The sequence below is a fragment of the Somniosus microcephalus genome, chromosome 2 (genome assembly GCF_052327205.1).
Source record: "Somniosus microcephalus isolate GS21.2 chromosome 2, FLI_Smic_1.0, whole genome shotgun sequence".
Taxonomy (NCBI): Eukaryota; Metazoa; Chordata; class Chondrichthyes; order Squaliformes; family Somniosidae; genus Somniosus; species Somniosus microcephalus.
The window spans coordinates 22375802-22388136 of NC_140988.1; the positions used below are offsets into that span (position 1 = coordinate 22375802).

General features: G+C 47.8%; 1 protein-coding gene across 1 annotated transcript in view; it reads right to left on the reverse strand.

Moving 5' to 3' along the window:
* Positions 1–8320: 8320 nt before the first annotated feature.
* The window catches only part of hpse (heparanase), a 54885-nt gene continuing 50870 nt past the window's right edge, over positions 8321–12335 (reverse strand). The window contains 2 exon segments of the mRNA XM_086007417.1: positions 8321–8949; positions 8951–9104. Coding sequence (XP_085863543.1) covers positions 8914–8949; positions 8951–9104 — 190 coding nt within the window. The 3' untranslated portion in view covers positions 8321–8913.

A 12335-nucleotide genomic window follows, 5' to 3' on the forward strand; every position in this document is an offset into this window, starting at 1 on the left:
AACCGAAAGACGGCACCTCCGACAGTGCAGCACTCCCTCAGCACTGCACTGGAGTGTCAGCCTAGATTCATGTGCTCAAGTCCCTGGAGTGGGACTTTGAATCCACAACCTTCTGATTCAGAGGCGAGTGTACTGAGCCACAGCTGACTCTACACCTGGACCTTGGATCTGGATCTAGAGCTAGATATGCATATAGATCTGGTCCTAGAGCTAAATATGGATCTGGACCTGGATCTAGATCTGTATCTAGATCTGGACCTTGGATCTAGACCTGGACCTAGAGTTAGATTTGCATCTACATCTGGACTCTGGATCTAGACCTGAATCTGAACCTAGATCTATATCTGGACCTGGATCTATGTCTGGACTTTTAATCCCAGATGCTCCCATTGTATGTGGAGCTCTCCTCCTGTCCTCCACTCATTAACCCATGGGGCTGAGTAACAGGGATAAGTCATGCTAAAGATGTGTTTAGTCTCACAGTGCAGTTGACCAACTGCTCCATGTTATTGCAGCATAGGAATTGCTAGATGAGAAAAGGACCAAGGTGCATCTAGTTCACCTTTTACCAACGACAGACAGGAGCTGAGTGCAGGTACAATGAGGTACAGTACATGCTACAACGAAGATGGTCATAAACATATAGAACTGGCAACGTGAATCAGTGATTGGGGGACAGGGTGAGAAAAAAATAACTAGTTGCAGAACCACCAGTGCAGCAAGTAAGAATGTGCAGCAGGCATTAATCCTGCTGAGTATTTCCAGCATTTTCTGTTTTTATTTCAGATTCCCAGCATCCGCAGTATTTTGCTTCGGCCTTAATCCAAGATGTCTTTCAATAAGTACCAGAGCTGGCCCACTTAAAAAATGATGAATTCACATATACCAATTGATCTTCCCCATCTAACTCCTTCTACATGTTTCTGTACTGTTACTCATGAACCATCTATTCCCACTTTTTGCTGTGGTCCTGCTTTATTCTAAGCATTAATATGCCAGCTGAACCGGGTATTCCTTAGAGGAGAGGGATGACACTCTGTCCTGTAAATGGGTACCTTTCCCATTTCTTACTCTGCCCTGTATGTGGTGGATCAAAGCATCAAACTAGGACCATTCCATACTGAAATGGTCAGGCAACAGCTGCACGGTGGTAACGTGCTATTTCAGAGCCTTAAGTGGCTGCTCACAGCTTTAAGCGGGTGCTGGACAAGATTATTCCGATAGTGCCTTGTGCATTGAGTGGTGCTGGAGTTTTGCTAAGTGGGAGAAAAATCATTTAAGTGTATTTTGTGAATTTTAGTGCGTTAAGAAGTCAATTATTTGAAGTAAGTTTAATTTTTTAAGGGATTTTTAAACTCTTGGGCAGTGTAAACCAGAAGTAGAATCCGGGTATAAAAGGGGAGGGGCTAGTGCAGTGCACGGAGTGCCTTGTGCATTGAGTGGTGCTGGAGTTTTGCTAAGTGGGAGAGTTCGGATAAGTGGGAGGTGAGGGTGTGTTTTTTGCTCTGTTTTGTTCCCCACTCCCAGGCTTGGACAACACTGCGGAGGCGGAGCAGTGAGACGAGTCAACCAAACAGGCCCCGCAGACAGTATTCAAGGAGGAGGTTGGTGATCAGCTGGTTGGTTGGTTTTCTTCCTTCTCTTCTCTTTTATACCTTTAAGTTGGTAAGTCCTTTGAATAGTGGTGTGACATTATCATCTATATCCGGGCAGGGTCTTCATAACTAATAAGAAATTTAATTAGTTATATAGAATGGAGCAGGTGATGTGTTACTGTTGCGAGATGTGGGAGCCAGTGGTCCCCATTGAGGCTCACGGTGATTACATCTGCGACAAGTGTTTGCTGTTAGAGGAACTCAAGTTCCATGTTATGGAGCTTGAGACCGAGCTTCAGACACTGCGACACATCAGGGAGGGGGAGAAGTTCCTGGACTCTATGTTTCAGGAGGTGGTCACACCTATGAAGTTAATTACTGCAGATGTAGTCCGTGGTCAGGGACAGGACGGTGTGACTACGAGTGAGGAAGGTACAGGGATCCAGGATGTAGTGTTGAAGGAGACGCAGCCCTTGTTCTTGTCCAGCAGGATCGAGGTTCTTACTCCCTGTGAGGGCGGGAGCGGGGACTGCAGGGAGGATGAGCAACCTGGCCACAGCACCGTGGTACAGGGGGCCATTCAAGTGGAGGGAGTAAAAAGAAATGTTGTAGTGGTAGGGGATAGTATCATTAGGGGGATAGATAGGGTTCTCTGCAGTCAAGAGCAGGAGTCCCGAAGGCTGTGTTGCCTGCCCGATGCGAGGGTTAAGGACATCTCTTCTGGGCTGGAAAGAAACTTGGAGTGGGAGGGGGAGGATCCAGTTGTCGTGGTCCATGTTGGTACAAACGACGTAGATAGGACAAGGAAGACGGTTCTGTTAAAGGAGTATGAGCAGCTAGGGGTCAAATTAAAAAACAGAACCTCAAGGGTAATAATCTCTGGGTTATTACCTGAGCCACGAGCGAATATGGCTAGGATAAATAAAATTAAAGAGTTAAATGCGTGGCTCAAAGACTGGTGTGGGAGAAATGGGTTTTGCTTCTTGGGACACTGGCACCAGTACTGGGACAGGAGGGAACTGTTCCGTTGGGATGGACTCCACTTGGCCAGTGCTGGGACTAGAGTCCTGACGAATCATATAACTAGGGCTGTAGAGAGGGTTTTAAACTAATTAGTGGGGGGAGGTTTCTAGAGAGCAAATAATAGAAATGACAACAGAGAAGGTCATAGACTTAGGTAGCAGTGGGGGAATTAAAAAACAGAATGTGTCAGGAAGGGACAAAAGGTATGGAGCAAAAAGTAAAGTACTAAAAAGGGAAAAAACAGGAACTAAGTGTTACAAAAGATATTTGAAAGTTCTTTATCTGAATGCACGTAGCATTCGTAACAAAATGAATGAGTTAACGGCACAATTAATGACATATGGGTATGATCTTGTGGCCATTACAGAAACATGGCTGCAGGGTGACCATGACTGGGAATTAAACATACCAGGTTATTTAACAATCAGGAAGGACAGGCAGGAAGGGAGAGGAGGTGGGGTGGCTATGTTAATAAAGGAAGGAATCACTAAAATACAGAGAAATGATATTGGGTCGAAGGAGCAGGATAGTGAAACAGTTTGGGTGGAGATAAGGAATAATAAGGGGGAAAAAACACTAGTGGGTGTAGTCTATAGGCCTCCGAACAGTTGCAACTCTGTTGGACAGAGTATTAATCAGGAAATAGTTGAGGCTTGTAATAAGGGAACAGCTATAATTATGGGGGATTTTAATTATCATATTAACTGGACAAATCAAATTGGGCAGAGCAGCCTTGAGGATGAGTTCATTGAGTGTATTAGGGATGGGTTTCTTGAGCAGTATGTAACTGAACCGACCAGGGGGCAAGCAACCTTAGATTTGGTCCTGTGTAATGAGACAGGATTAATTAAAAATGTCCGAGTAAAGGATCCCCTTGGAATGAGTGACCATAACATGGTTGAGTTCCATATTCAATTAGAGGGTGAGAAGGTTGGATCTCAAACAAGCGTGCTGAGCTTGAATAAAGGAGACTATGAAGGTATGAGAGCGGAATTGATTAGAGTGGACTGGGAAAATAGATTAAAGGGTAAGGTGGTACATGATCAGTGGTGTACATTTAAGGAGTTATTTTACAACTTCCAAAAAATATATATTCCACTGAGGAAAAAAGGGTGTAAAAGAAAAGATAGCCATCCGTGGCTAAGTAAAGTAATTAAGGATAGTATCCAACTAAAAACAAGGGCATATAAGGTAGCCAAATCTAGTGGGAGGATGGAAGATTGGGAAGTCTTTAAAAGACAGCAAAAAATAACTAAAAGATTGATTAAGAAAGGGAAGATAGATTATGAAAGTAAATTAGCAAAAAATATAAAAACAGACAGTAAAAGTTTCTATAGTTATATAAAAAGAAAAAAGGTGGCTAAAGTAAATGTTGGTCCATTAGAGGATGAGACCGGGAAATTAATGGTGGGAAACATGGAGATGGCAAAAACACTGAACAATTATTTTGTATCAGTCTTTACAGTAGAGGACACTAAGAATATCCCAACACTGGACAAACAGGGGGCTCTAGGGGGGGAGGAACTAAATACGATTAAAATCACTAAGGAAGTGGTACTTGGTAAAATAATGGGACTCAAGGCGGATAAATCCCCTGGACCTGATGGCTTGCATCCTAGGGTCTTGAGGGAAGTAGCGGTAGGGATTGTGGATGCATTGGTAATAATTTTCCAAAACTCACTGGACTCAGCAAAGGTCCCGGCAGATTGGAAAACTGCTAATGTAACACCCTTATTTAAAAAGGGTAGTAGGCAGAAGGCTGGAAACTATAGACCTGTTAGCCTAACATCTGTGGTTGGTAAAATGTTAGAGTCCATTATTAAGGAGACAGTAACGGGACATTTGGATAAACATAATTTAATAGGACAAACTCAGCATGGTTTCATGAAGGGGAAGTCATGTTTGACAAATTTGCTGGAGTTTTTTGAGGAAGTAACATACAGGGTGGATAAAGGGGAACCAGTGGACGTAGTGTATTTAGACTTCCAAAAGGCATTTGACAAGGTGCCACACAAAAGATTATTGCTCAAGATAAAAAATCACAGGATTGGGGGTAATATTCTGGCGTGGGTGGAGGATTGGCTCTCTAACAGAAAGCAGAGAGTTGGGATAAATGGTTCGTTCTCAGATTGGCAACCAGTAACTAGTGGTGTTCCGCAGGGGTCAGTGCTGGGTCCCCAACTCTTTACAATCTATATTAATGATTTGGAGGAGGGGACCGAGTGTAACATATCAAAGTTTGCAGATGATACAAAGATGGGACGGAAAGTAGTGAGTGAGGAGGACATAAAAAACCTGCAAAGGGACATAGACAGGCTAAGTAAGTGGGCAGAGATTTGGCAGATGGAATACAATACTGGAAAGTGTGAGGTTATGCACTTTGGCAGGAAAAATCATAGAGCAAGTTATTATCTTAATGGCAAGAAACTGGAAAGTACTGTAGTACAAAGGGATCGGGGGTCCTGGTGCACGAAACTCAAAAAGTTAGTATGCAGGTGCAGCAAGTGATCAAGAAGGCCAATGGAATGTTGGCTTTTATTGCTAGGGGGATGGAATATAAAAACAGGGAGGTATTGCTGCAGTTGTACAAGGTATTGGTAAGACCGCACCTGGAATACTGCATACAGTTTTGGTGTCCATACTAAAGAAAAGACATACTTGCTCTCGAGTCAGTACAAAGAAGGTTCACTCGGTTAATCCCGGGGATGAGTGGGTGGTCATATGAGGAGAGGTTGAGTAGATTGGGACTCTACTCATTGGCGTTCAGAAGAATGAGAGGCGATCTTATTGAAACATATAAGATTGTGAAGGGGCTTGATCGGGTGGATGCGGTGAGGATGTTCCCAATGATGGGTGAAACTAGAACTAGGGGGCATAATCTTAAAATAAGGGGCTGCTCTTTCAAAATTGAGATGAGGAGAAACATCTTCACTCAGAGGGTGGTAGGTTTGTGGAATTTGCTGCCCCAGAAAGCTGTGGAAGCTACATCATTAAATAAATTTAAAACAGAAATATATAGTTTCCTAGAAGTAAAGGGAATTAAGGATTACGGGGAGCGGGCAGGAAATTGGACATGAGTCTAGGTTCGGAATGGTCATAGCCCTGTGGGTAGTGGAGTGGGCCCAGGGGCCGTGTAGCCTGGTTCTGCTCCTACTGTGTTCTAATTCTGTGTTAAGATTTCAGGAGATGGTTTTATTCCTGTTCCTGGCTGGGGTGGAGATCGCCTTTACAGAAGGTAAGTACTGTAGAAAATATAGGGACAGAGTGATCTCTTGGAAGAATTTCGATCGCCTAGATGGGTCGGAGAGGAATTTCCCAGATTTTTTTCTCCCAAATTGGCCATTGGGTCTTTATCTGGTTTTTTGCCTCTCCCGGGAGATCACATGGGTTCGGGTGGATGCACAGTGATAGAAGATTTGAGGTTAGGATCAGATCAGCCATGATCTTATTGAATGGTGGAGCAGGCTCGAGGGGCCGATTGGCCTACTCCTGCTCCTATTTCTTATGTTCTTATGTATTTCACTGGCTGCTCATTGTGTGACCGTTGCTGGGCACATATCCCACTCTCAAGAGAAACAGTGGAGTAAATCATAGCAAAATCAGGAAGCACTTTTTCACTCTCTTCCCCCAAAAGGTTCAATCTGCTATTTTAATGGAGGCGTTAACTTGTTTATTTCAAATACATTATCAACTTTATTAAAATAGTTCACAGAGGAATGTCATAAGAAAGTTTCACGTGTTTGCATACCAACACAATCAGCCTTCATTTCAGCCAACAGTCTGGGGTCTCACAGTGGGCTCCATGAGAAAGGCACCTTAAAGGGATGTTTTCCAGTTGTTTTACTCGGGATATCTGCAGCACATTGAGTTCAGTGAAGAGATATGTAGATTTTAAAATCCTTATCTTGCTATATTAGAGAAATTAAACCCTTGTTATGACAGACAGGTGCTTTGAACTCTCACAAGCCTATGCAAAGTAAGCAGTGTTCCACAAGCCACTATCAGACCAGGTGCCGAGCAAGCACTTTCTACTATGGCTGTTGTTAGGTACCCAAGGAAAAAACACCAAAATTATCAAAAAACCTGAAACGGCTTATGCTAAATTGTCAGAAAGACACTAGCTAGGTTTAACTCCCTGTCACTTTGCACGGTTGCTCATTCTTGTCCCAAACAGAAAGCGTATCTGTTGCACACTAAACAGTAGAATGGATCCTTTTGCAGTTTTTTAGTGAAAACATCACCAATTCATGGACAGTTTCAGAATTATTTTGCAGGGTAATCATTTGCTGCAGAGAACAGCCAGCAGCCATTCATTCAGTCAACGTGAGCCTTTAAATAGGGTGGAGACCGTGCGCTGCCAGCTAACGAAGGCATTGTGGCTGCTTCCTGGATAATGGGGTCAGATGCTGCCCGAACATTCTTTGAATGGAAAGACTTTGTTCATGCAGGCCGTGGGCTTGATCTCTCCTGGATTCTTTGCAGTCTGTGCCCTGTCCAACTGATGCCACCTTTGCACAGCAGGAAGTGATGCAGGGTGCTGCCCATTGCATGTCATTTATTTGATGCCCCCATGGACCACCTGATCTGGCAGAAATCCCCAGAGGCAGACTGACTGATCTCCTGTGGTGGCTTGGAAGAATCCTGTAGCATAAGAGCTTAGGGCTGTGGTAAGCTCCACAGCTACAGAAAGAGCAGAGATTGCCTGTAACCAAAGACAGGTCTCCTGTGCCAAGCTCAGGTAAGAGTGTTGTAGTCTTTAAAAGCAGGCACTGGTGCAGACATAAAAAACCCTGGAGGTTCATCTGAAATTGGTGTTCTATCATGAACTAGTCTTTTCTCATCTAAACCGTGCAGCACTATGGGAACTCCGGATGGATTGCTACCCGCAGCACTTTGTTCTGCTGCAAATTCAATTGCTGCACCAATACTGGGGAAACAATGTGCAAAAATGGCAGGCACAACTCGCAGTTGCCCATGTGGGACTTCTTGACGCCCACACATCCATGCCAGGGGTTCTTTGTGCCACCCGCACCCAATCATGTTTGAGCTCCATTCCACCAACACCCACCCATATGGGGGCCTTAGTGCCACCCATACCCACCCACATGGGGGCTCTGTGCCACCCATACCCACCCACATGGGGGGGGGGGGTTCTGTGACCCCAGAATCCCTCAAAATCACCTTTAGCGTTTACAAAAAATGGAGTTAGTGAGTTAAATGTTAACAGAATTGGAAGCAAGATTACATAGAAACATAGAAGATAGGAGCAGGAGGAGGCCATTCGGCCCCTCGAGCCTGTTCCGCCATTCAATGAGATCATGGCTGATCATCCAAATTCAGTACCCTGTCCCTGCTTTCTCCACATATCCCTTGATCCCTTTAGTCTTAAGAAATATATCTAACTCCTTCTTGAATATATTTAATAAGTTGGCCTCAACTGCCTTCTGTGGTAGAGAATTCCACAGGTTCACCACTCTCTGGATGAAGAAATTCCTCCTCATCTCTGTCCTAAATGGCTTACCCCTTATCTTTAGACTGTGACCCCTGGTTCTGGACTCCCCTGCCATCGGGAACACCCTTCCTGCATCTAGTCTGTCTAGTCCTGTTAGAATTTTATAAGTTTCAAAACAAAAACTATACAGATCAGAAATAGACAAACAGTAGCACTTTGTCAGATTCAAAAATATTTTGACAAATACATAGAGACTGAAGGGAATTAAATTCACTGTAAAAATAAAGGCACAAGTAGTTTCATAAAATACACACACACTCACTTTGGGGTAGGATTTGATCCTCGTTGCGTCTGTTTTACGGGCCAATTTTGCATCCAATCTACGCCAAGCGTACAGAAACTACCATATTGGTGTAGGCTCTGCCCCTTTGCCTGACTGAAACAAGCATTAGGCCAAGCATTAGGCATCTTGGATATGTAAGTGAGGGGCTCAATGCTTGTTTCAGGATCCCTGCAGGACATTGGGCAGCGTTGAGCCTGCTCCATTCAGGTTTCCCCCGCAATCGTTGGCCCCCTGCCATCAAACCTTCCTGTGGAGCTGGGAGGAGCAGCCCAAATTGGATGTTGCATTCCGGCGGGCAAATTTCTATTATCTTTCACTCACTCTCATTAAAAAATGCAGCCTGATCGGCACAACCCAAATGAAAATTTTATATTAAGTCATTACAATATTCATGGTTAGAAATCGTTGTTCTTTTTGATAAAGAAGCCCTGCAGATTCCACGAGGTTTTGTGTGAGTTAGTAGTTCCACTGTACATCTTTAGTTAGCTGCAGGAACAAGTTCAAACCGCTGCCGACTGTGCCGATGCTGTTTCATTGACAAGCTGGAGCCTTGGCGTCTTGAACGACGTAGAATGCGTAAGAATGTGCAGGGAGAATGATCGGACTTCCTGCCTTTAGTGCTTTTCCCTTGATAACCGGGAAGGTCTTGCTGTCCACCATTTTGAGAAGCTCACCGTTGAGTTGAACAGACCTAAGCAACAAACAGAAGTTCTGATATCTCAAGTACTGCACGCCCTGTCCATTATAGATTTCTTCATCTGTCAAATTGTTTCTACATCAATAAAAGACTTTTCTAAAACCCATACTTTCCCCCCTTATATTGTTGTTAAAACCTGATCACTAACCTATTAACTGCAATGATATCCTTATCCATCTGCAACCAAGTGATTACTTAAGAGTCAGTGAGGGTTGGTAACAAGATGAAGCAAAAATTGAATAGCATATTGGTCAGTGATGGACCAATAGTGGCCAACATCAGTGCTCGATGGACTAGGTATCAGAAACAAGAGATGCCAACTCTTATGGGGAAGGTGTGACTTGGGTTGCCAACTCTGGTTGGATGTATTCCTGGAGGTTTCATCACATGACCTCACGCTTCCGACCACCCCGCCCAGTCAAACAGCCGTTTTTGCCATCTTCAATACTTTTACAGATGATAAACAAAAGCGTTAAAAGAAAATGAACAAAGAATCACAGTTTTTTTAATGCATTATTAATTTTTAATTCCTGCAGACTCCAGGACAATCCTGGAGGGTTGGCAACCCTAGATGTGACTGAAGCATATTTCTCATACTTGAAAAACTCCCCAATCATAATGTACCTCCACTTAAATATGTAAACTTTATTATTACAATACTAGCAATATTGACTTCTCTACTGTGATTAGTGCCTCTGGTGCATTCATTAACAAGATAAGGTGCAATCAGTGGGTGAAATCTCCTCAGGGATTTTATTTGTAAACAACTACTTTGTGTTTTCAATGTTTGTATCTAGATTGAAACAAGTATATGGGTGTCTTTTCCTACCAAGTTGATTGGTCCATGGGAGGTGCCGCCGTTTCCACGTTACCTGAACAATCTTTAGGAACCATCTAGTTGTTGGTATTATTGTACATGTGGTTACCACAGACCACTTCCTGCACTACTGCCCTGTAGCCAACAACACCCACTCCAATGCCGGGCCAGGACCCCTACTCCAATGCCGGGCCAGGACCCCGACTCCAATGCTGGGCCAGGACCCCGACTCCAATGCCGGGCCAGGACCCCTACTCCAATGCCGGGCCAGGACCCCTACTCCAATGCCGGGCCAGGACCCCTACTCCAATGCCGGGCCAGGGCCCCTACTCCAATCCCGGGCCAGGGCCCCTACGCCAATCCCGGGCCAGGGCCCCTACGCCAATCCCGGGCCAGGGCCCCTACGCCAATCCCGGGCCAGGGCCCCTACGCCAATCCCGGGCCAGGGCCCCTACGCCAATCCCGGGCCAGGGCCCCTACGCCAATCCCGGGCCAGGACCCCTACTCCAATCCCTGGCCAGGACTCCCCCCTACTCCAATCCCTGGCCAGGACTCCCCCCTACTCCAATCCCTGGCTAGGACTCCCCCCTACTCCAATCCCTGGCCAGGACTCCCCCCTACTCCAATCCCTGGCCAGGACTCCCCCCTACTCCAATCCCTGGCCAGGACTCCACCTACTCCAATCCCTGGCCAGGCCTCCCCCTACTCCAATCCCTGGCCAGGCCTCCCCCTACTCCAATCCCTGGCCAGGCCTCCCCCTACTCCAATCCCGGGCCAGACCTCCCCCTACTCCAATCCCGGGCCAGGACTCCCCCTACTCCACTCCCGGGCCAGGACTCCCCCTACTCCACTCCCTGGCCAGGGCCCCTACGCCAATCCCGGGCCAGGACCCCTACGCCAATCCCGGGCCAGGACCCCTACGCCAATCCCGGGCCAGGACCCCTACGCCAATCCCGGGCCCCTACTCCAATCCCTGGCCCCTACTCCAATCCCTGGTCAGGACTCCCCCTACGCCAATCCCGGGCCAGGACCCCTACGCCAATCCCGGGCCAGGACCCCTACGCCAATCCCGGGCCAGGACCCCTACGCCAATCCCGGGCCAGGACCCCTACGCCAATCCCGGGCCAGGGCCCCTACGCCAATCCCTGGCCAGGACCCCCCCACTACTCCAATCCCTGGCCAGGACCACTACGCCAATCCCTGGCCAGGACTCCCCCTACTCCAATCCCTGGCCAGGACTCCACCTACTCCAATCCCTGGCCAGGATCCCTACTCCAATCCTGGGCCAGGCCTCCCCCTACTCCAATCCCGGGCCAGGACCCCTACTCCAATCCCTGGCCAGGACCCCTACTCCAATCCCTGGCCAGGACCCCTACTCCAATCCCTGGCCAGGACCCCCCCCTACTCCAATCCCTGGCCAGGACCACTACTCCAATCCCTGGCCAGGACCACTACTCCAATCCCTGGCCAGGACCACTACTCCAATCCTGGCCAGGACTCCCCCTACTCCAATCCCTGGCCAGGACTCCCCCCTACTCCAATCCCTGGCCAGGACACCCCCTACTCCAATCCCTGGCCAGGACACCCCCCTACACCAATCCCTGGCCAGGACCACTACTCCAATCCCTGGCCAGGACCCCCCCTACTCCAATCCCTGGCCAGGACCACTACTCCAATCCCTGGCCAGGACCACTACTCCAATCCCTGGCCAGGACTCCCTCCTACTCCAATCCCTGGCCAGGACACCCCCTACTCCAATCCCTGGCCAGGACACCCCCCTACACCAATCCCTGGCCAGGACCACTACTCCAATCCCTGGCCAGGACCACTACTCCAATCCCTGGCCAGGACCCCCCCTACGCCAATCCCTGGCCAGGACCACTACTCCAATGCCTGGCCAGGACCACTACTCCAATCCCTGGCCAGGACTCCCCCTACTCCAATCCCTGGCCAGGACCCCCCCCTACTCCAATCCCTGGCCAGGACCACTACTCCAATCCCTGGCCAGGACCACTACTCCAATCCCTGGCCAGGACCACTACTCCAATCCTGGCCAGGACTCCCCCTACTCCAATCCCTGGCCAGGACTCCCCCCTACTCCAATCCCTGGCCAGGACACCCCCTACTCCAATCCCTGGCCAGGACACCCCCCTACACCAATCCCTGGCCAGGACCACTACTCCAATCCCTGGCCAGGACCCCCCCCTACTCCAATCCCTGGCCAGGACCACTACTCCAATCCCTGGCCAGGACCACGACTCCAATCCCTGGCCAGGACTCCCTCCTACTCCAATCCCTGGCCAGGACATCCCCCTACTCCAATCCCTGGCCAGGACACCCCCCTACACCAATCCCTGGCCAGGACCACTACTCCAATCCCTGGCCAGGACCCCCCCTACGCCAATCCC